General features: G+C 41.0%; 3 protein-coding genes across 3 annotated transcripts; 1 reads left to right on the forward strand and 2 right to left on the reverse strand.

Moving 5' to 3' along the window:
* Nucleotides 1–112: 112 nt before the first annotated feature.
* On the reverse strand, nt 113–17,198 carry LOC306901601 (NACHT domain- and WD repeat-containing protein 1-like; the record flags this gene model as incomplete). Its single annotated transcript, XM_079469477.1, has 27 exons — nt 15,963–17,198; nt 15,819–15,881; nt 15,502–15,606; nt 15,278–15,355; nt 14,703–14,810; nt 14,286–14,589; nt 13,969–14,168; nt 13,424–13,809; nt 12,326–12,480; nt 12,036–12,244; nt 11,800–11,939; nt 11,609–11,719; nt 11,343–11,495; nt 11,016–11,139; nt 10,704–10,907; nt 10,579–10,599; nt 9,625–10,499; nt 9,370–9,509; nt 8,302–8,430; nt 7,721–8,064; nt 7,477–7,610; nt 3,717–3,845; nt 2,387–2,634; nt 1,845–2,010; nt 1,497–1,692; nt 373–503; nt 113–248 (listed from the first exon to the last, which is right to left on the reverse strand). The coding sequence occupies exons 1-27, from the start codon at nt 16,014–16,016 to the stop codon at nt 113–115; spliced, it is 5,043 nt and encodes a 1,680-aa protein (XP_079325603.1). The 5' UTR covers nt 16,017–17,198.
* On the forward strand, nt 16,671–21,231 carry LOC306897844 (RPA-related protein RADX; the record flags this gene model as incomplete). Its single annotated transcript, XM_079462927.1, has 15 exons — nt 16,671–17,268; nt 17,427–17,578; nt 17,728–17,899; nt 18,128–18,236; nt 18,330–18,421; nt 18,504–18,629; nt 18,724–18,831; nt 18,910–19,083; nt 19,272–19,393; nt 19,480–19,553; nt 19,637–19,705; nt 19,781–19,839; nt 20,185–20,496; nt 20,632–20,784; nt 20,979–21,231. 15 exons carry the CDS (start codon nt 16,671–16,673, stop codon nt 21,098–21,100), a joined length of 2,442 nt encoding a protein of 813 aa, XP_079319053.1. The 3' UTR covers nt 21,101–21,231.
* A 51-nt stretch (nt 21,232–21,282) lies between these two features.
* amdhd1 (amidohydrolase domain containing 1) lies at nt 21,283–24,528 on the reverse strand. Its single transcript, XM_079462938.1, has 9 exons — nt 24,340–24,528; nt 23,235–23,341; nt 23,081–23,145; nt 22,637–22,914; nt 22,206–22,431; nt 21,980–22,104; nt 21,813–21,906; nt 21,550–21,710; nt 21,283–21,466 (listed from the first exon to the last, which is right to left on the reverse strand). Exons 1-9 carry the CDS (start codon nt 24,474–24,476, stop codon nt 21,361–21,363), a joined length of 1,299 nt encoding a protein of 432 aa, XP_079319064.1. The 5' UTR covers nt 24,477–24,528; the 3' UTR covers nt 21,283–21,360.
* Nucleotides 24,529–24,794: the final 266 nt, after the last annotated feature.

Consider the following 24,794-nt stretch of genomic DNA (forward strand, 5'->3'; position numbering starts at 1 on the left):
TCCGAACTTTTCGTCTATGGTCATGCAACTGGTCCCATTTGTAGCAAATACAAATGTAGAGGTTCAACAAATGCAATGGTAATCTCAAGTGTCATGAAGTTCATGTTCTTTTCTAAATACCCGTGTTCTCTTTTAAGGAGATAATTTGGGAATCTCTGTCCATGCTGGAAAGCAGAGACTCCTTGTAGGATGTCTTGATACGTCCTCTTATATAGCCGGAGTCCAGATCCCACATTATCAAATGATCCCTACATCAAATACAGGAGGATATTAATACTGTAGCATAACATTAAAACAATGATCACATCAAATCCATGTAATCCTGTGATTTTCGGTTTCTTCTGTAAGAGGAAGAAAATATTGTGTCCCTACCGTGTTTCCGAAAGGCCTAACATTATTTCACCCTCCAGAATCCGATAGTCTTGCTGAGGGCAGGGCACAATGAACAGCCCTGTCTGTTTCTTAACGTAGCTCCTTTTAAGAAGGTCATACACCAGCAATGTCTAGAACACATTCAGATAAAAACTGAAATTGTTTGCATTACACTGCATCATAAGGACACAAAGGAAATAGTTATTACAGCATAATAAGTGATTATTTTAATTTATACAGTGGGCCCAAAAATCTTCACATTCACAATTTTAGTATTGTTTTACCCTTGTGTGATCCGTTTTCAATGTTTACTAAAAAGTAAGCAAGTTTTTTTTACAGATATATGATTAAAAAGGGAAAGACTAATATTAACCATACACTGTATGCTGACTATGTTGCTTTGCCATTTGGATTAAAGTAAACATCTGTAAAGTATTTTTAGATCCTTTTTATGGCTGTATTGATAAAAATGGTTAACAACGAACAGCATCAGAACCATTTATTTCATAATTCATAGTGTAAAACAATGCTTTTCCATTTTGGATTTCTTAGGATGTTTTTGGTTTATCTATGGCACGGCGTAGCACCTTTATTTTTAGGGGTGAAGGCTATGGGTTACTTAACCAGTGAACATTGTCTAAGTAAAACATCATCAAGGGTAAAATATTATACAAGCAGAAAGTTGAACAAAACTGTTATGACAAAGTGAGGAAGACATATTTACATTATCTACTATTTCTAAATGTCAAATCAAATGTAAGCCAATTTGTGACATTGACGCTACTATCAATGTTCTTGGCAAAAAAGGTCAAATTGAATTGACTGTTCCAGTACGGTCTTTGGAGCATTATGAAATCTACTTTAATCGTAGCCTATCCCATCCATCTCAGGCAAACACCCTGGGTATGTGGTCAGTTTATCAAATTACGCTTCAGTGTTAAAATGGATCATCTGGTTTTGCACAGACCTGTGTCAGCTTGAGTGCTTGATATTATTAAAACATAAAGGGGGATGTGCATATCAAAGCAGAAGCCTTCGTATGAACCCTTTAGATTCCATTGTACATATGAAATATGGATTTACATAATACTGTAAGTATTTTCAGTGTGTGTATAAAGAGGTACCTGGTATGTAGGGGTGTCAGTGAAGTCGTTGGTACCGTAGTCAGAAAATATATAAAGTTTCAAGTCTCGAACTAGTGCGATGTCTGCGCTTGAGAACAGACCGTGGTCAACTTGTACAGGACGACCCTTGAATCGCACTCGTGCCACATTCCATATTCTCACCGTACCAGGGCGAGTACTTTTACACACCACATACCTGAGTCAGAAGAAACGTATTTTGTTGTTTAATAATGGGTGTAAAAAATAAATCTAATATCTTGCTACACTACATCACAAACAGTGTAATGATGCTTACAGTAAATAAACCACTGAAACAAAGGCTGTTTCTATGGTCAATGGACTTTATACCTGGGATGTTTCTGGGTTGGTATGATCTCTCTTGTGCCATCACTGTGCACTTTGTGCACATTGTATATAAGTGTTTGGTCGTTGTATCTGGATGAGAGGTTCCACGTGCGCAATACTCTCTCTCCGGCACAGAACCCCACACAGTACTGCAGATCGGCACAAACACCTAGAATGTGACACAGAAGCAAATGAGCCTTGCCTACAAATATATGGAATGATTTATGACTGAAGGAATTATAAACACAAATGATACGACCAAAACTGTCCCTTTTCTATTCGTTTTGAAGCAAAATAAATGTATAATGCGGTTTATATGACCTTATGATATGTCATAAATATATTTATAAATTGCAATATACAATAATGTATATGTACAATACTAAATATTTTTATAAATTTTCCTTTCGTCAATAAGAAATATGTAATTTTTATATTAGAGCATGATAGTTCAGGGCAGCACATATCTAAATGTCCTGCCCTTATCTATCATGAAAGTCTTGTTTGTTTGTTTTGGTGGACCATTTACTGCTACATTAACTAACCAGCAACCAGCAGACCAGAAAAGCGTGCAATGTGTTTATGTTCTTCGGTCTCAAGGTTCCAGGTTATAATCTCTGTGGTAGCACTTTGAGGGATGGGGCAAAATGCCACAGCATAGGAACCTCCACCTGCAATGGTGACCTGGGAAATGTAGTCCTGACTGCAACCCAATATAGAGCGCAGGTACTGGAAAGATGCTGTGCTGAAGAGCTCAATGTGAAGGATTTCATTGTGTCTTTTATAAGGATATCTGTAACGAAAATCACATCTGTTTACTAGACGGCAGATCTTGCATTTAATAAATTCTTTATACATTTTTTGTCATGCAATGTTAAAGTCCCAGTGAAATAAAAAATAACATCACCTATTTTTTACGAAATATTGCAGCTTTCACTGTAAATAGTTTATCAATATGGGTTATTCTCTTTTTAAAATGAATGTGCCTTCATAATCTAAAGTTAATATCTGAAAGTGCTCTTCCGTCCTGTAAAGACTATCCATCTTATATGGCGTATGTTAGACGGCTTGGCCAGAGCATCCGTTAACTCCTCCCCTTCAACTGTCAGTCTCTTGCCAGTTCCATTTAAAAATGCAACGGCTGTTTAATACATCCAATCAAATCGCAGAGAAAGACCATTATATTTTCTAATTCAAAATTCCATTTCACTCGAAAGTGCGTCAAAATACAGAAGTAAAAATGATCGCAACTTCCAGTTAACGGGGTTAACTGTATAATTACACTTGTTAATTTAGTAAAGCATCGCATTTATTATTGTGTTAATGACAGTGGACTGTGCACTAAACTCAAATTTTCACAGAAAATAGAACCCCATCTGCATATTTTTAGAATATTAATTTCAACATGCTATGATTTGGGAATAACTAATTTTTATTTCAAATACTAATTATGGATTGTAACTAATTGAGACACACGTCTATGTGATACGAATCCACAAGTCACCAAACTTTAACTTTGTAACATGTCATAATGCAAAACGTCTTTGTTTGATGTTCTCTGCCTGCCACATTGAATGGAGGTCAGTGGAACAAAAAGTCTCTGCAGCATTAAACAGTGTACTATATAACATACTATTGTGTATTGTATACAATGGGACCGCCATTTTTGTAGTAGTGTCTGAAAACAGACATTATTAAGGGCACCAATTCAATCCCAAGATGCACCATAATAAGAAGCGTACAACAATGTACTCAAGGGCTATCTTCTAAAAATGGAAATGTCCTATATACCATATATACAATAACCTAAATAAAAGAACATGCAAGTAATATACATATAATTCAGGTAGGGATCATGTAAGCTTTTAACATTACCGGCAAAACAGCAGTAAATACTGAGAGCTCATCTCCACCGCTTGTATGGAGGCTGCAGGGTCCAGAGCTTTCAGAGTGCAAGAGACAACTCCACCTTTAGCATTGAACACTGCTGCCTCTCCACCATCTCTAAGAATGAAAATAAAAAAGGAAATAGCATTCAAATAGTTCTTATTAAACACCATAATGATGTAGCACACTTGTCATGATTCCGCTATCATGTCATGTTTATTCTTGGTCTTGCAGCGGAGTCATGGCATAGCCTTAGGTTTTGTGTGAGAAAGACATGGCTTTGTTTTGATTCTGACTTGCCATGTGCTTTCTCGTGTCTCGTCAGTGTTTCCCCCCCTTTTGTCTCGTTAACCTTCCCTGAGTGTTTCAGTACACGCACCTGACCCTTGTTAATTATCCTTCGTCTGTCTCCCTTTAAAACATCCTCATGCTTATTGTCCTGTGCTCGTTCATTGTACTTTGTACGCCCTTCCCCATGCGCTACATGGTCAGTCATTTGTTTCTTGAATTATTATTACCCTGTGTTAGTCTAGTCTAGTCTAGTCTAGTCTAGTCTAGTCTAGTCTAGTCTAGTCTAGTCTAGTCTAGTCTAGTCTTGGGTTCGACTCCTACACAGTCCGTGACAACACTGGCTATATGTCAGGTATAATTACAGTCTAATCAATGTAACTGTTGCCACAGCACTTCACAACATTAACACAAACTGCCATGGTAATTTAATGGAGTTCCTAAAACATTCTAATGAGTGTACAGAAGGGAAGTGTTAGTAATTTATTATAGAAACGGTTTCCAGAAGTCGGCTGTTTATTAAGCAAAAACACACAACACATGGCCTATTGTATAAAATATAGAAGCATTTACCTCTCATAATGTTCATATATAGGATCTTCACATTATTCATTAGAGGTGGTGCATACACCATTATAAATGAGGTCAACTTACAAAGCATACAAGCATGTTTGTGTATGTGACAGAAGCAACTGACAGGAGTGTCCGTCTCGGTTTAATTGGCTGTAACCCTGTTCCCTGAAAAAGCGGGAGTGAGATGCTACATTTCAAACACTTTTCAAACATCTCGTTCCCGCTTTTTCAGGAAACAGGATTACAGCAAATTAACCCGAGACATTTCCTATCAAAAGCTACTCTCAATGCTGCGTTTCAAATGCCATGGGAACGAAAAATATCAACGCCACCGCACTGGAGGTGTCTGGATCCCCCAAGGTTGTGTGGTGTGTATGCACAAGCCGAGAGGAGGCATCAGATGTGACTCTGGGATGTAGACTCCAGGACGTGTGAGCCTGGAGTAGCATGGGCGTCCAGACTATAAAAGCCTGCCACATCGCACACTTGCTGCAAGGGGACACCTCTTGCTAAGGCAGTAGAAGATGAAACCCCCACTGTTGAATGCGCTCTGACTCCTAGAGGTTAAGCTTGACCACGCACCTCATAGGCCAGAGCAATAGCATCCCTCACCCAATGCGAAATCATTTGCTTGGTAGCATATAAAAAGCTGCTTAGATACACACCACTGGCTGGTGCGGTGGATATAATTCTGAAGAGCACGTACTGGACACAGTAAGTGTAATTTCCTGCTCCGACATCTTGAACAGCGGAGGACAGAAGGCCTCAAGAACAACCAGATCCACAGAGAATGGCACTTAAGGCAGAAAACTCATGTGAGGATGCAGAATAGCTTTGACCATCCCAGGGGCAAAAATTAAACAGGATGGGAAGGTCGAGGGCGCCTGTACATTTTCGATTCTCTTAAATGAAGTAATTGCTATTAGAAAAAACATATTAAGGGTCAGGAGTCTGAGAGGCGCTGCCTCCATAGGTTCGAAAGGGCCGCTAACCAGACCCTCGAGCACTATCCCTAAGTCCCATGACGGGACTGTCTCTCTAGAGGGAGGCCTCAGCCGCCTCTCTCCACGAAAGAAGCGGGTGGCTAAAGGGTGTTTTCCCACAGAAACCCCATCAAGTAGCGGGGCTCATCCCTGAGGACAGTTTCTCTTGCAGAAACTCTAACACAAACAATTTTGCAGTGAATTGGATCTGCAGGGTGCGCCATGCACCATCTGTCAAAAACGCTCCATCTAAGGGCGTAGCTCCTTCTAGTGGAGGGAGCCCTAGCACTTAGAATAGTCTCTACTACTTCGGGCAGAAGCGAAGTACCACTCAGCTGGTCCCCTTCAGGGGTCAGGCATGGAGATTCCAAAGCTCGGACGGGGGTGAAGTATGGCCCTGTGTTCTTGAGACAGGAGATCCCTCCTGACTGGGATCGACCCACGGCGTGTCATCGAGGAGGGATACGAAAACAAGATTCTGGTTGGCTAACGGGGAGCTATCAATAAGAGACGAGACCACTGTTGACGGACCTTTACCAGGCCTCCCGGGAGCAGAGCTATCGGTGGATATGCGTAAAGACGCAGTCTGTGCCACATGTGGGCCATCATGTCAAGACCTAGGGCAGCTGGAGGAGTCAGAGAGAAGTACAGGGGAGATTGTGCTGTCTCCTGTGACTGTCATTGTAAAATCTTTCCCGTAATTTGTTTAACTATCTTGGGGTGGAGTTTCCATTCCCTGTTCGTTACAGCTTGTCTGGACAGCAAGTCTGCTCCCACATTCATAAGCCCCGGGATGTAAATCGCTCTGGGGGACAGGAATTTGCCCTCTGGCAGGATCTGCTGGGCCAGTTTATTCAGGTCCAGCCAGACTAGGACATGGTAGCCTAGTAACTGCCGGAGGAAGTATTTTAGGGCCCGAAATACAGCCATCATTTCAAGGCAATTGATGTGCCAATCGAGAAGATGACCTCTCCAGATCCCTTGGGCTGGACGGCCATCTAAGACCGCACCCCAACCCGTGAGGAAGTGTCTGTCGTTATCTTGTGATAACACCGACCGAGAGTTGGATAACCGAGGTCTGAACCACATAGAAAGGGTGTGAAGCCCCTGGTGCGTCACCCTTATTTGGGGCTCTAGGGGTTGGTCCTTGGTTGAAACCCCCTGGCTCTGAGGCACAACATATGCAGGGGGCCCAAAGGTATCTCATATGCAGGGGGCCCAAAGGTATCACCGTGGATGCCGCCATGAGCCATAGAACTCTTTGAAAGTGATGAACAGTGACTTTTTGGTCTAGCCTGATGCTCCTCAGGCTGCACAGGATGGATTCGACACGTGCAGCAGACAACTGTGACAGCATCGCGATCAAGGCCCATATAAGCCCCAGATAAGTTGTATTCTGCGTAGGAGAAAGAACACTCTTTTTGACGATGAGTCTTAACCTGAGAGCTTAGAGATGAGCTAGGACGACATCCTGATGTTGAAGTGCTAGCTCCCGAGACTGAGCTAAAATCAGCCAGTCGTCTATCGAATTCAAAATGCGGATGCCCTGGAGTAGCAGAGGAGCCAGAGCTGCATCCATGCATTTTGTGTACGTGCGGGGTGGCAAGGCTTAGCCCTTTTTTAACAATTCTTGTGTCAACAGATGTGCTCGCTCCGGTTGCACGGAAGTGGATGCACTAGAAAGGCAACCAGTGATGTGCATATGCATGCTGGGTGAGACGCACATTCTTAAATAATTCAACAGGCCATTGTATGATCCAGGAACAGTATCATTGTTTTCACACATGGCTGACAACATGATATGTACTATAGTATAATTAAAGAATGCTATAATAAGAACGAAATGCTAATGATGATTAATGAGGCTTAAATGTTCATGTGTGCACAAAAGTGATAATGATAACCTGTAGGCGAAGAGGACATAGTCTTTAACAGAGTTGTGAGATACCAAGATGGACTCATCTTTGTGGATGGGTTCAAATTCAAGAGTGATGTTTACACAACACAACAGCACACAGGATGCCACAAGATCAAACACCTATCGGAGGAAAATGTTATATCAGTTAAGTCTTAAACTTAAAATAGACATCTCTCATGAAAAGGATTCACAATATCCATGGCTAGATATTGTGTTAAATAAGGTCTTACCCTAACCATGTTACTTCCATCATAAAAAACAACAAGTAACTGCCCATCACAGGTGGATGTGACCACAGGAACATCCAAAGACTCCTTCTCCATATAGAGCACCTTCCCAGAATCCATCTCTCTTATTTGTAGCCAGTGACCCATCTGTAGCACCAGCACACTGTCATCAAAGCAGACAGAGAGTGTGTCTGCAGCCCAGTTTCCTGCCGAGCCCTGAGCTCTGGGTAAAGATCGAACTGGTCTTAATTGTTTATCCAGCTGCCACAGATTCACAGTTCCATCAGCAGAGCAGGAGACTATGTGATGCTTTCCATGAGCCAGGGCTGTAACGGAACTCATATGACCTGGTTATATAAAGAGATACATCCCAGTTTGCACCTTAATAAACTATTCTACACCATTTTGCAGCAGAAATTCTGTAAGAACCGTGTTTACACTGAACATCCAAAAATAAACTAACATTGGACTTTATCCATTCAATGGTTTCAGCTCTCCCTTTACACAAGTCCTAAATACAGATTAAGGCAAATGTCCTGGCTGATTAACCGTTAACTGTACCCAAAATATGCAACTACACGTACCTGAAATGGGTGTGTGTGTGAGTCCACCTGGAGGCAGAAGGCAGGTGTAAGAGGGCACAAGTACAGGTAGTGATGAGCTCCTGCATTGTGCTAACAGATCATGCAGATAGGAGTATTTTCTCGGGTCACCTGAAACAACACATACGGTTACTGCACACTGAGATACATGGATGTGTTTGACACTGAAGTCTGTTCGCTGGTGTTTGTATAACTTCACTCACACACATTTTATGATATGTATTGTTAAATCTAAACTTTTCCCTTTTCTCCCTCTATATGGACTTCTACAAAAACATCATTATATATCAATAAAATATATTATATTAATAGGAGCCTATTTACTTTTGTCTCTGTTCTTTTGTTACTTGTTACTAATGAATGTAAGCCTAATACTTTACAGTAAGGTTTTGTATTAATATTAACTAAGATTGAAAACTGCAGTAGAATTATTGGTCATCGTTAGTTCATTTTAGTGTTTAGCAAGTGTTTCCCAATTATAGTCCTCGGGTCCCCCCTTCCAGAAAGATTTAGATGTCTCCCTTTAGAAGAAACCTGGGGCCGGATTCACAAAACATTTTTGAGAATAAAATTCTCATTAGTCTCCTTAATACTCTAACTAACATTCAGAATGGAGGCTGATAGGTTGGATCAGGTGGTTTATATAGGGCGAAACATTCTGGGAGGGGGGGCCGAGGACTAGGATTGGGAAACAGTGGTGTAACTAATGTTTAGAAATTAAATGGTTCTTCGGATGAGACGGTAAACAGAGGTCCTGACTCTCTGTGGTCATTTAAAATCCCCCGGCCTCCTGGCCAAATTCGCCTCTATACATCATGGCCTCCTAATCATCCCCATATGTACTTATTGGCTTCGTAACTCTGGCTCCTCTCCACCAATAAGCTGGTGTGTGGTGGGCATTCTGGAGCAACATGGCTGCCGTAGCAACATCTAGGTGGATGCTGCACATTGGTGGTGGTTGAGGAGATTCCCCCTTCCATGTAGAAAACCGCTGTATAAATGTAATGAATTATTAATTATGATTAAACCTGATTGATGTGCATACAGTACCTGAAGTAACAGGCTTGTCGTGTGCTATGATTTGTTGCAAACGCCCCAAGAGTTGAGAGGCCAGCTGACAGGGTTCATTCAAGAGCACAGAATGAGAAAGACGCAACACCTGACCTAACAATTTTACGTCCAGAAGCTCTCTGTAACACACACACACTACATTATTAAACTTGACAAAAACACACTACTTGCTGATAACTGGAGAGTCTTTCTACCGAAAACAGCTATTTCTGCAATATGCAGGCACAAACGTACTTATCCGGTATGACTGAAGCTTTAAGATCCTCCTCAACGTGACAGATGGAAAGACCCCACAGTTTATGTAAAAGAAACTCATAGTTAAACAGACACTGGCTAAGTAATGGAATAATCTGCCTCGAGTGGATGTAATGATAGGGCAAACTGTGAAGCTTGCGCAAATTAAATGTATAGCAATTTCTTCCCTTGTCCGTCCTGATCCATGCAAGTGGCTCAAAAACCTGGTTATTTGGGCTGTTCCCATTGAAGTAATCTGCGAAATCTGCATGTATGGCTTTTTTTGAGTCCTCTGTCGGTGCATAACGCTGCAGGGCGATGCAGCCAAACTCTGTGTGAGTCCAGCGCAGAACCCATGTGTCGTCGCTTTCTGCTTCTGTGACGTAACCCTTCAGAGTGTGCAGAAGTCGCATGATAAACACATACGGCACTGGGGAGTATTCGGAAATGGGCAACGTCTGATGGTGCAAAACAGCCATCTCACGAATCACATCATCATCTCGTCCCAACAGCACTAAAAGTTCCTCCTCGGTCACACCAGCACGGGAAAGGGATATTAACAAAGCCATGCGTTTCACAAAGCACGCGCCGTGCTCTCTCTCCAAGCGAACAAGGATGCTCACAAAGAGCTGTTGTAGATCCAAAGGGAGGTTGAGACTGTCTTTGGGACTAAAGGAACACCAACTTCTGGTCTCGGCGTAGGCTAAGTTTAGGAAGAGAGGTGATGGACATGATAGACATGACTGGACTAAGAGGTTCCACTGATCTTCTGTTAGTGTGCGAGAGTCTGATGCCAGTCTCGACACCAGTCCTGATGTGATGTCCTCCTCACTGTTAAGAGCAGGCAGGGTCAGGACGGAAACCTTGAGCTGGGACTGAGAGATGGAGAGAACTAAATGAGACCGGAATGAGGTGGAGATAGAAAGCAACCCTGACTGTATATTTTCTCATTACCTGGAACATGACCGTGTCATACTTTGGAATAGAATAAAAAAAGAACAGACACACATAGAATTTTGAGCATCATACAGAAAAAAAAAAACATCCCCAACTGTATATATCCATACTCATCTGCTTACCTGCAGAATATGAGCACATTTAGATTGCGTGCTGGCAGACAAAATGATGAACACGTGTGGTTGTATTATATTACAAAGCCAGGAAAGGTCACTCTCATGTTCCTCACTCAGATCATCCAGACCATCCAGAACTAGAGTCAGGGGCCGGTCCTCTGTCACCAGCCCCAACAGTGAGCACAGCTCACTGGACAACATTGGCAGTGTCTGTGAGGAAAAGAAGAGTATATTTCACCGTGTAAAAGAATCTGCTGGATCTTTGATAAAGCCATCTCAAAATTTGGTTTATCCAATATTGTGTCAAAGGCCTTTTACCTCAGATATGTCTGTTTTTGGGCAATAGATGTTGGCTAACTGGAGACACAGGTTCTGAAGCATCAAACGCACGTTTCTGCTGTCAGATGTCAGACCCACAAAGCAGGTCAGCACTTTGGCATCCCTAAGAATTTACCAGATGAAACCACTTTTAGTAGTAGTAGGATATCTATCAGACTGTCTGAAAGCTATTTAATTCTATTCAGAAATTGTATTTAAGTACTACTTTGAGAAGCATCTGGCAAATACATCAAAATGAAACCAGCAAACACTGACATTGTATTCTGACATCCAATATGTATGTTTATGTTCTCTTTGTTTGCTCACCCAGGTATCCAGGTGGGTATGAGTTGTGCCACTTTGGCAAGTGTTGTGCTCTTTCCAAATCCTGGTTCGCCCAGTAACAGCAAAGACGATGATGCTAGAAGTGTACGCTTCACTTCACCCAGAAAATCCTGTCTGAACACATACCCCTGTGCTCTACAGAAAAAGAAACAAAACGGTGTACTGTGTAAATAAACAAAACAACTTCAAGTCTGTCATGAAAAACTGAGCACAGAGACAGAAAACTAATTATAACATTTGTAACCTACAGTGTTATTCCAAATCTGGCATGACGCTGAATCTCTTCATCAACTCGACGCCTGGAAATGTCTCTCCTCTGAACATCATAGGAGCCTTTAGCCAGACTGACCTGCATAACACTGGAACATGACTTTGACAACAAATTATTCGGCCAAGTAAAGCGAGATGCAGGAACAGATCGACTGGTGAGTTTTGTTACCTGTTAAGGGCTGCAGTAACAGCACGCTGGACGTGCGAGCAGAGACGTTCAATGTAGAACTGATGAGATCTGTTGTGTTTGGCGCTGAGACCTTTTCTTCCCCAGCTGATGTCCGTCTCATGGACATTAGTGTGTCTCAGCTTAAAAAAAAGAATACGTAGACAGCAAATCTTTTTGTATAACATATTCTATTTATGATTTAATGATGTTCTCAACATATGCCATCATACACACACCTTGAAGTGGATGTGGCGGACAAAGCGCTGCTGAGCTTGATGCAAGACTTGGTTGATTTCAGGTCTTCCTTTATGCAGGTCTATAAACTGACAGGCGTATTCACTATTCAGATTGTAGAGAAGGTCAGTGATGATCCGCTTGTAACAGTGGCAGTACTCCTCTGCTGGTAGTTGACCTTCAAAACCCTGCTCCACCTCCGAGTCCAACACTGAAACATAAATTACATTTGACCAAGTGATATCAACGGAGCTGTTTGCCCTCCATCTACAAATTATATTTGAAGACCTGCCTGTCCTAAGCATATGACAGGTGGCGTCTTCTCCAATGGCTTCAGGTCCAGAGCGCCATAGAACATTCCAGAGTTTTACACATGTAGAGCGCCATGCCTTTCTCCCAAGCTTCCTGCGATGCCCATCTCTACTAAGGAAGTCAGGATGATGTGTGCTACAATGAAGTAAATCAGAGGGGAAAACATAATTACAAAATTATTTAAAGAATTAACGGGACAGTTCACCCAAAAAATTTAATTCAGTTACTTAGGATGTTCCTAACCTGTATACAAGGGAAGGTATTTGGAAGAATGTCAGTAACCAAACCAATCTCATCCCCCATTTACTGCCATAGTAGGACAAATAAATACCATGGGAGTTTGGTTACTGACATTTTTCCAAATATCTTTCCTTTGTGTTTAGCAGGACACATACATATAGAGGTTTGTAACAACCTGAGGGTGAGTAATGATGACAGAATTTTCATTTTGGGGCGAACTGTACCTTTAAGCCTTATTTAAGCAAGCTTTGGGGACAAATCGAGAAAATCCCTAATTGGCAAAGCAGCTCACTGCAACCTCCCTCCCTTTCGAAGCCCTACGGAGGCTGACAAAGAACTTAGATGTTGTCACGTTTTCGCTTCTTTCTCAGAGGAGATAATGTATTTACCAAACGTGCTCTGTAGAGCAGTTTTTGTACAGACAACATGAATGAATGAATTCCATGCGAGTAAGACCCGCAGTGAAGATAGCAATAGCTCATTCTAAGGCAATAAAAACATAATACTTCATTATGTGGTCTTTATACACATCTGAAGTTATGTATATTATATTACATTTCTGTCAATACATCCTCCAAAACATTACACAAAGCAACTGTAATACCTGCAATATTACAATTAGTCATCTAGCCATGGGAACCAAACAAAGAGTGCTCTGTCCCCTTGACAGCACGGTAATTCTGAACAAAGTATTGTTTTCAGCTTGTCAATAAAGAAATTCCAGATCTTTTAATTCCTAATGTCCAGTGAGTTGTGCTGTATGTTATTAAACAATAACAAAACCAGTTTGAAGTTAAATGAGATGATTTGTTCCGTTTAAGCATATCCTTTAACTTACCTGACAGGAAGTAAGCGATACACAGGGGGAAGTGTGTTTGTATCCAGCTTGTACCACGTCTGCATTAGAGTCAAATCCTGGTCAAAGTCCAGCCAGCTCCTGGCCAGATGTGCGTCCTTTCCATCTGAAATGGAGTTGTTGGAACCCACGTTCTCATTAACTTCTGCCGAACTGTGTGAAAGCTCCTTGTCATCCGCCATATGCTCCAGGATCACACTCCCACTGTTGATGGTGGCAAAACTGGACTGTGATTCAACAGCAATGTCTGACTGTCTCCTAGACAGTTTATTTTTGTTTCTCTCAACAGATTTAAGAAGTGCTTCAAAATCTTCTTGCGGGATTGTATTCGGCAGTGACTGTATCTCGTGCTTCTGACCAACAAACACCTACAAAAAAGGGAAAAATGCTTTGTGAACAAGTTGTCCTTGCAATTCAATGACGCTCGGGTGTTGCTGTACAGTTGCGAAGGTTATGAGGCTGCTAGAAGGTTTAAGGCGGTTACCTCTAAAGACCAAAGAAAATTTACTACATACAATAAAACCTACAAAAAATGTTGGCCCTTCAGTCTCCTGACACCGTTTCAGGGTCTCCACGTGCAGCTCTGCCAAATCATGATGGTCTGAAACAGGATCTCCCACTCCTGCACGCAGGTCTATCATCCTGAAATCATATCCTCTCTGCTTGCAGTGTAGATACAGCCGAGGATACACACTCTCCATCAATGCACTACGCTCAGAGGTAGTATCTGCAAGCACACACGACATGTTATGCATAGCTACATTTTTACCATAAGGTATGTACAGGACGTATTTTGAACAGTCTTTACAGCTAGTCTATGCTCAGAAGACGCCACCAGCCTCACCTTTATACCCACCGCACAGATAGATCATGAATCTTCTTTGTTTAACATTAAATGATAAAACGTTCCCATCATTTAACATTTTTGGAGACGCATGGCTTTGCAGCTTTGGGACTCTCTCATAACATCTTTGCTCGTCCTCAATATCAGCAGACCTAAATGGTCCTTCAGACAAAGAGCCCTCATCTGTACATGAAGATGCATTTTGACCATTTATTTGGCCCTCCTCTTCTTCTTCTTCTTCTTCTTCTTCTTTCTCCTCCAGCATCACATGGCTCTGCAGAAGTACAGGAGTGTTTGACGAAACCTGGTCAGAGAACAGTAACACACTGTGTGCACTCGTCTATGAAGTCGACACCGTGGCTTTATGAGACTTTTTAATTATGATAAATGCTTTGCGTGTTATTAGACTTTACTAACCTTGCACAAAACTGTTTGAGATTTATGTGAGCCAAACACTTTGGCCTCCTTCTCCTCAATCGATGAAATCTGAGTGGATCCCTTTGAGTGACGCTGGTGCAAACGTTCCTGCACAGATAAAAGATTTTGAGCTTTTCTTACATTTGGGATGTAGAATAAAAAAAGTCATGGAAACACAAGAGTACTGATTAAAAAACATATACAGGGGTTTGACAAAACAACATGAACTTTTGAGTGGTACATTGTACGATCTCTGTATCATCAAAAAATATTTTAGTTTAAAACCTGTAAAGTTTGTTGCTTTTGAAAGACCAAATGCTTGGGCTGTGTTACAGATAGTCATACTACAGATACATGGGGTCCCATGTTTTCTTTCCTTTTTAAATTTGACAAAAACAACTATTTTCTATAACCACTGCATGAATAGATAACCACACACACACACACACACTGAATGCACTGCCAAATGCAGAATCATAACAGAATAACCATTAATAATCCATCTGGACCCAAGATCTGAACCCAACAGTAACAACGGTTATAAAACATGAATGAGATACTTGTCTCAAACTTACTTTGAGGTGAGCCGTGATTTCCAGATCTTTTTCCACACTCACTTTAGATAATGGAACCTGGTGGCCTGTTGTACTTTTCTATCACACATATATATACATAATAAAAGAGAATCCTTTGTCAACACTGACAATAAATCATTAGGTACAAATTGTGGTGTGGTTTCTAATACTAGTTAAATAAAATGATGGTTATCCAGATTCAAAACATTCCAAACCTTCCAAACCTTAATCTTGATGGTTCTGCCCTGAAGGTCATGATCTCTCAGACACTTGTTGAAGTGTCGCCGATGCAGTCTCTGAGCTGTGGTTTGGCCCTGGGTTTGGTGATCCTGAACAAGTCATGCATCTTAAATGAGGGAGCAACAAAGTGTCCTACACAGCTCAAATGATTTGCTGCCCCAAGTAACACAAGAAGCCTTATTAGCAGCACCAAGCAGATCGTGTTGCAGCTGATGCAAGGCTTCCATTGAAACAAATAGTGACCTGGGTCACCTGCTGTATGAGCCCTATTATTTAAAGACACATATGACACAGTTCTTACCAGTATTGCTGGCTTTGTGGGGATCCCATTGTGGATGGGAGGAAGGTTGACAACTTCACTCTCCTGTTTTATTGTAATAACAAGCAATTGTATTAAAGCCGTTATTACATTGACCTTAATTCCATTTCATTTAAATAAACTTACCGTTTTCTGCTCAAGTCTTTTTCTTACAACACCATTTCTGTAATATGTCCACATGGCAACCCCAGAAAGGACTCAAAGACCGCAGACTTTAAATACTTGTCTATTCTAGACTAAGACTTCATACAAAAAATGCCGAATATAAATTGTAACCATAATCTGGCGGCTTCCGAATAGCTCGTTTATGCAGATCGGTTTTTCCTGTGCTTTTTGCCAAGAACCCTGACGAATAACAAGCATAAAAGGCACCACGTCTACTTCTGTCACTTGTCGTCGGTGAACTGTTCTTCAACTGTGTTCAGTGACTCAGACCCCCGCTAGATGGCGCATTTGTTATAATAAGACGCAACGTAAGCGTTGAACTTCCATGGAAACAACAGCACATGCTGGTTAACTTTTAAAGTAGAACCAATAAATAACTATTACAGTTTTCTTCTTTTTGTTTTATTTCAAAATGCGGGGAACACAACCGCACATAAAAAAGCATTTGTCTCTAGTAGGCCTGGCCATTACATTATATAGAAAATGGCTGTGTTTTATGCTATTACGATTGACACGTTCAACAGTCATTTTTAGTAAATGCTTAAATACAAAAACTGACCTTAACTGTTCACTAGACTAAACGTGTTAATAGTCCCGAGTACCAGCTTTCTTGCTGCACTCCAACTCCCATGATGCTTTGCTGTATTATTATTATTGCTTCCCACAAACATGGCCGCGCAGTCAGGTTGTTCGTCTGAGTGCTGCACGCTCAAGAAGGCTCTAAATAAACTAATATCAAAAACCTCGTCCTCCCCAAGGGCACGAACCCACTCGGAACCGCTGTACGTGATCTCACTGGAGCGTTATGGCAGAGACCCGGACTTCGAGATCCGTTTTCCGGACGTTATTTCCATGTCAGAGTGTCTGTTTGACGCAACCATCACTGACGGAGACTGTAAAATCCGCGTCTCTGTGGATCCCGTTGTCAATAGACTCATCAGCAAAAACAAACTGCACTGCGGGTCAGTCATACGGAACGTGGAGTTCAGCCGCGGAGAGGACAACGACGAAGACGGCGGCTCGTTTCACGTTTGTAATCTGGAAGTGGATAGACTCTGCGGTGGCGACGCGGCTCTCCGGGCACTTTCATCTGTGAACGTGAGATCCATTCCGTGGATGGGAGGAGATCCGAATGCAGGTCCGCTCAGAGCCCGGAGAAGGTCGTACCTGCCGTTGTGGAATAATCAGGACTTTTATGGAGAGATGTGGCGGGACACGCCCCCCTCTGAACCCGGTGCAGAAGACGACAGCGAGGATGAAAGAGAGGGTGCGTAGCCTGCTTAGTGGACGTATTTGTTAAGCTTATATTTGAAAATCTGCCATTGGTTATAAGTAAAATACTATAAACGATCTGACTCTGTGATCGAACAGTAAATATGGTGTGAGGTTAAAGTGCTGTTCCTAATACATATTTTTTCCTTTCAGATACGAGGTCCACAATTTCACTCTCTGTAATACGCAGGCGTTTCTTAAGTGGATCTCGGAGTTTCCCCGGAGTGTTGTGTGTCAGGATCTTGCACAAGTCCAGACTGATGTATTATGGGAAAACAGATCAGAAATGTGAAAGTCCCTATAAGGTTAGAGGTCACATGACACCCTGCCCTACAGTATGTCCAGTTTCGGTGTGTTTGTTTGAACATTATAAATATTGTTTTAACAGTTTATGTTAACTTTTCAAATAGTGAATCTTGTCAGTGTTATTTATCTTTCTCTCCTGTACCCTAAGGCGGAGCTGCTTGTCGGGGATGGTTCATCAAGTGCCTGTGTGGTGCTGTGGAACACACTTTGTTTGGACTGGTATCGAATCCTGCAGCCTGGCCAGGTTGTAAAATTGAGTCGCTACAGAGTCAAGGAAAGTTACAGCAGTCGCTCAGGGCAGGATTCAGAGCCACAAATTGGTACATCAGATATTCAAAACACCTTTATTACAACGACTTCAATAATTTATTAATTGTATGCATGTATTATATATATATTGCATATGTTGTATTTACATGTGATGTATACTGTTTATTAACAAAGGATTGCAAAATTAAATATTTTGCCTTTACAGCTGTATGCTTTAACACGAATGCAATAGTTCTTCCCCTCTCTGTCTGTTCTATCTATTTCTGATCATCTTTTAGAGATCAGTCTTAATTCCAGGAACCCCACTGCTCAAATTTCTATCATCCCTAAGAACCAGGTTTCCCCAGATTGGCTTTTGCCAGACCTGCCTCATACGTTTGTCTGCAGGTTTGTGTACAGAACAGTATCCAAATATCCTTTGAAGTCTCATACCAGACTTAAAGAAGGGCCTAGCAGAGTCATTTGTATCATGTTTTACAGGCAGGAACTTCTTAGTTGTCCACATGGCCACATCTGCGATGTCATTGGTGTGGTGATTTTCATTGGTCGATCAGAACGTGTCAGAAGCCAAGGTGAGTCGTACGGTACATACAGAAAAACACACGTTGAAGATATTTATATAAGCAATGTACATAAATATCTGTCTACTTGCAGATGGGCAGAGGTCAGAGCTTGAAGAGTATCGATGGCTCCAGTTGGAGGATAGAACTACAGATAGGCCAATCATGATCAAGCTGTTCTCCACATCACAGCCTGACATTCAAAGCCGAATCTATCCAAGTAACCAGTCATTGCCTCCTCTTTCCATTTGCCATTTACTCTCTTTGTGCGGTTTTTTGTACACATTACATTATGTCTCTTTTTTGCATTCTAGTGGCACTACTTGTCTGCACACGGTTAAAACTTATCAGAAGTGCCATTGACAGAACTACAACTTTTGAATATCTCACTAACACATCACTGACCCAGGTGTACTGCACAGGTAACAGATAATCACACACATAATCCACGTGGATTCATGAGCTGTTGTGATTTATTGTTATTGATGATTATTTTACAGGCACATGCTCTCGCCCCGTAATGCCGTACAAAGGGGTACGCCCAGTCCGACAGTTCCTCCAATGGCTGAAGCAGGTAGACGAGCGAAGCATGCTAGAAAGGGCTGTGATTGGAGGATATTTTAGTTACCCACCCCTTCCTGTGTCACTGTGCACTTTCATGGAAAACAGACAAGGTGAGATGCAAAAGAGAATGGAGTAATTCATTGTGGAGTTTGCCAGTGTAGGCTAAAGCAAAATAACATGGCCAGGCGAATAGGGCCCCCTAATGGTAGGCCATAGAAATAACAAAAACAAATGCAATGTTAAGCAATGCTTTAAAACTCTTTCAGGGGTATATGTGTATAAGTGTATATGTGTGCAGGTGGAGCTGGTCTCATAAGTGGAGGAGAGATGAAGTTAGAATGTGAGAGGATGAATTACAGAGAAAGGCGGAGATTCGCTATTCAGTGTGTCATCACTGCAGCCTGTTACCACCACAGAGAGGTTCAGATACACACAGTAACTAGTTTGTCACAATCCTACACATTTAACCAAAAATCACCTCAAGATTTATTTTCATTTTTATACAGGACGGCGTGCGAACACAGTACACAGATCTTCCATCCGCTCCTCTGAGCCCTAGAGTGCCACGGCAAAGACAGGGGTTTGTGTTTCGGCTGTAGTGGGCATTACTATTGGGATCAGTACTTAAGTTTGATTGTAATTGTTTTGGGGTTTGCACTACAGGTCTGAACCTCACAGGACAACTGTTAAGAGGAAACTTTTTAGCAGTGGGCCTACCACCAATAGAAAAAGGTATGGGTAGTGTGTGTGTGGCGTGCATGTGTACGTATACATGCAGTTTTTGTGATAACTTTCAGTTTGTTTCAGGTTAGCACCGCCTCTGCTACCTGTGCAGCCACCTGCAATAGAGGACGATACAGAAAGGGGTACGACAATTTCAATCATTGTGTTGTTGTTTTGTTTAAAAAAAGCCTCCAGTGGACAGTTGTTGAAAATTAGCATATGGTTTGTCCAATGTAAATGGGCAATTTCTCTCTTCCATGGACCACAAAAACACATGTCATGTGGGTTCACACCAATGATGATAATCAACCTTTTTATGCTTTTGTTGTGATGACGTTTGTTAAATGATGAATTCTTTAATAGATAAAGTGTAACTCTAATATAAATAATATAATTTTAAAATATTTATATTTACTGTCAGTTTCTGAATAGTGTGTTTATGTTTATGCACTAAGCCTTCATGACTGACTGTGTCATCATGTTCGCAGATTTCTCTCTGTTCGACGGCGCTATGGAGTTTCTGGTTGGAGAATGTGACAATGACAGTAGCGATGATGATAATGATGATGATGACGGAGACTTTTCGACTCCGCCCACAAGTCCCTTGACCTCACGTCTTGGACTCACACGTGTTGCCATTGAAACATTGCCACGGGTTTTTTGTTACGAACGACGGCACATTCAGGCTGCTGCTGTGGGGATGCAGGCCAACAGCTTTCACAAACTCCTCACACAAAGAGAGTTGGAGTCATTCTCTCCTGCCTCTTGCTACACAGGCTACTTTACCCTAACAATGAGAGGTACACATTTGATTATAGTTTGCAGTTGGATGCACACTGTCCGTCGTCAACTCTTAACTGCTGTGTTTACGTATCTTTCAGAAAAGGGATGCTTTTAGTATTGTAATGATATGTTTCTCTCCGGTGTTCACATAGCTTTGTCAGATGGAGTGACTCTTGATGTTATTTTCCTGCCTGCTGTCCCTGGAAACCTGCACTGGACGTCCCTTCCCCTTTCACATGATAACTCATGGGAGTCTGTCTTAGCACACGGAGGGTTTTCACCGCATGTCCTACCCCCAAGCCCAGGCAAGTATGAACTTACCGGAGGATGAAACTATAATGAGGGCAGTTTATTGAAAGTTCGCTTTAACTCCTAAGTTTGCCATTAAAATGTGAATTCTCTGGAGTGGCCATATTGTATTATATACTCTTTCTAGGGGTGATATAAGGTTGATGTTGACCTGTAACTCCGTAGCAATAAATACATTTTTCCCCCACAGCTGACCTGATCACTAAAGCTGACCAACTGACCAATCAACGTCTGTTGTGTGTGTTAGAGGCATGTGCGTTAGGTGGAGAGAAGCTGGAACTTGTGCTAAACCGTGCATTCCCTTTACGGTAACAAACAGAGAAACATCATGGAGATGTAAAGACAAAATCTTTTAAAAGATCGGTTGTAAAGTATATAACCTTTTGATTTATGTTAATTTATGTATAATATTATTGATGTTTTTTTAAAATATATATATATATAATAATATGGAAATGTACATATTTTATAATTATTTATTTTGTTATTAAGTTATTAAGTGTCCATGCCAATTAAATGTTACCACATAATCTTTTGTAGTGTATTGCGTTTCATTAGCTAGATGCTCAACCTTAAAGGTTCAATACTTTGTTATTCTCGTAAACAATCTCTCCTTTGATAATGACGTATCTGATAAGCTCTTGATGGCCCCCAAACTGGTAGATCAAATGTTCCCACCTGCAGCAGAGAGAAAAGGAAGTAAAATCATCATATACTTATTTAAGTGTAAACAACTCGCATTGCGATGCATCCAGGTTTACCGTGGTGCATTGATGATCAGAAGGTCTCCCTGTTTCCCGATTTCAAGCGATCCATGCGTTTTCGATCGGTTAAGGGCATACGCTGCATTTATGGTGCCTGCAGCTAGAGCCTCCGTCATAGACATCTTCATAATCACACAGGCCATGTGCATCACCATAGGCTAATAAACACACACAGACACACACACTCTCATTGGAGGACGAGTCTAATTATAATGTTTATTTCATTTGGTGTTTATGTGTAAAGTGTGTGTTATGGTCACCATTGAGCAGCAGTAGGCATTAGGGTTAAAGTCACTACCCAAAGCTACTATAACCCCAGAATCAAGCATTTTTCTGGCACGTGGTGGAGTCAGCCTTAAACAGACACAAGTAACATCAAAACACTAATCTTGTAAAAGGTGAATGCTTTATAGTTGCGATACTTTACCTTAAAATGTAGGCAGTGGTGGGCAACAGGACTGCTGATGTTTTAGAGGTTGCCATGGCAGCAATGCCCTCATCTGTTACTTCCTCTAAATGACTGATGGCTAAAGCCCCAAGTTCTGCCCCAAGCTGCAAAAGTATAGAGATGATAGAAATGATTGTGTAAGAACCGCATCCTATAAAATGATAAGTGTCAGACTAGTATGCGAGTGTGCAGAATGAGTGCATACTATTGCCGAGTTCATGGGATGGAGTTCATCACCATGAAAGTTGATGTTGAGACCCATATCTTTGCCTGCCTCCAGAATGTGACGTGTGGAGCTAAAATCGAACACGCCTTTCTCACAGAATACATCAATGTTGTCCACTTGCAGTTCACCTGAAGCTATTTGTTTTTTTAGCGCAGGCAACTGCACTGTCACAATATCCTGAGTGGCTTCTTCCATCGTTTTACCTCTGAAAAGATACAAAAAAGTTGAAATTACACAATTAAGAAGGCATGCATTTAAAAAAGTATTGCAATTAAAACACTCCTTGGTAACAACCTACCCTAGCAACCACACAGAACTCTTTACATAGATCTGTCTGTCATTTAATCTATCAATAAAACTCAAACATCAGGACAGAATAGTGTATTGTTAAATCTCCTTAGAGTACATACTTGGGTACTGCATGGGCTCCACAGTATGTTGTCGATATCCCGATTGACAGTGACTTCCTCGCTGAGTTGATCACCCTCAGCATCTTCAGTTCAGTGTCAAGGTCCAGTCCGTAGCCACTCTTACACTCCACCAGCGTAGTTCCAGTTCTTACCATACGCTCTAGGCGGCTTTTCAGCTTCTCTAAAAGATGTGTTTCAGTTGCTGAGCGAGTGTGTTCCACTGTAAAATGAATGCCGCCTCCTGCTTCATGCACCTCCATATATGTGGCACCGGCCAACTATACATACACATTTGGAGACAGCGTTAATCCTTATAGTTAGATGTATCAGAAAGAAGATGGGGAAATATGTTTAGGGTGTTAAGATACTGTGATGTCTTTAAGGTTCTCGGTTTTACAGTGTAAAATGCAATAAAGAAGGGATGGAGTTAAAAGAGAGTAAAACCTTCATAGCAAACTCATGGACTCTGTCTCCAGCCCACACTGGATGTGTATGTGCATCAACCAGGCCTGCAATAATGTTACATTTTTTTAAATAGAAATTGTCAATAGTGAAGGAAAGACTGCTTATTTTGTGCCAACTTGTAGATGTAACGCACCTGGGAGAACACACATGCCGGAAACATCCAGAACTTGGTCAAACTTTGTTCCTTTGAATTGAGACTCAATGATGTCTGCTGGTCCAACAGCTTTAATCAGTCCATCACTACACACAAGTGTTTCACTATATTAATGGGACATCTCACTGACTTTCATGGTAATTACATTACATTTTGGAATTTAGCAGATGTTTTTGTCCAAAGTCACTTACAAAGGTGAGAAATAGTACACCAAGTTTTTCTGTTATAATTACGTTTTCTTTCCCCTTACCCTAAATCTAGCCCTCACACAAACCTGTTGAGAATATTACATATGAAGTATAACATCATTAGTTTTATTAAAGAGCGGTTTTCCTGTAAAGGATTGGGGTGGGTCCTTACAAGTCCTTTTGACACTGTCCAAGAGCAATGTGAAAGACTGACAGGTTATCAAATAAAATATATTTATTTTTAACTTCCTAGATATTTCTGTTGTATGACCTAAAAGTGAATGTAAACTTGTTTTTTTGCAGTTTTTGAGGTTTGAAAAAATGCAGAGCAGCTTTCCTGTTATTTTGACCCGTTGCTCTAGTTTTTATTTTCTGCAATTAAATGAAAACAGAAACAATATTGTTGTTTGAAATTTGTAGGAGATATTGTTACAATTTACAGATTAAAATGAAAATAATATTTTTTCTTAAACACATACCTATAAATAGTAATAGTAAGTTCAGAAAGACTGAAAGTGGTTGTATACATACATGTGTGTATATACACACAATGAGAATGTTACGTAGGCAGGGCTATTATTATAGTTCTTAAAACTATTGTTTTACATAAAAGTATTAAAAATACATTTATTTGACATATTGGATTGTTTTTCTCTTTAAGAATGTAGCTGACTTTCAGGAGCCAATTTATCAATATAGTTTTTCAAACCATTAGCCAAATAGCAATAACCAAAATAGTTTTTCAAATTATTCACCAATGACTCAAAATGTATGTTTTATGGAAAATAGGAAATGTAAAATACTACATTTTAAACTAAAATTGTGCCGAAACAATGTGAGGTAAGACAACGTTACTAAGACCACCACACCATTAGGTAAGAGTAAATCTAACTTACTGTCCAATCACCACACTTCCATTCTCAATGATAGCCAGATTCTGCATCCCATTATTGGTGAGGTAACTTTCACCGTTTCTACAAACCAAGACAACTTGCTTTGCATTCTTAACCAAAGTCTTAAAACTAGTAGACATTGTAAGAGTTCAGTGTTAGCCTTTCAGGCGAGAGCTCAGAGATAAAATAGTGGGTAAATATGTAACAAAGCCAAGAATTTGGTAACTTGACCAAAGGTCAGTGAAAGGACAGTGCATAGATGTCACAACTGGACCCTTGATAATATGGTTTGTATCATCTAAAAAGCAAATTGTACAGTTTATGCATTTCAAATAATAGTTAAAATTATGCACCGCTATAAAAACTTATTTCAAACTGAAATGTTTTCTTGTCATTTTGAAATCCCAAACTATAATCCAATCCAAGGCTGCAACCATAACATTACGAAGAAAAACCTA

Source organism: Barbatula barbatula (assembly GCF_947034865.1).
Source record: "Barbatula barbatula genome assembly, chromosome: 1".
Lineage (NCBI taxonomy): Eukaryota > Metazoa > Chordata > Actinopteri > Cypriniformes > Nemacheilidae > Barbatula > Barbatula barbatula.

Bases quoted from the DNA above. Each gene is read 5' to 3' on its own strand.
- amdhd1 (XM_079462938.1), bottom strand. From the start codon at position 24,476: ATGTCTACTAGTTTTAAGACTTTGGTTAAGAATGCAAAGCAAGTTGTC. The intron at 23,146-23,234 runs GTGCGTTACATC...ACATTATTGCAG, and splicing joins CGGCATGTGTGTTCTCCCAG to GCCTGGTTGATGCACATACA. The intron at 22,915-23,080 runs GTTTTACTCTCT...GTGTATGTATAG, and splicing joins TCCATGAGTTTGCTATGAAG to TTGGCCGGTGCCACATATAT.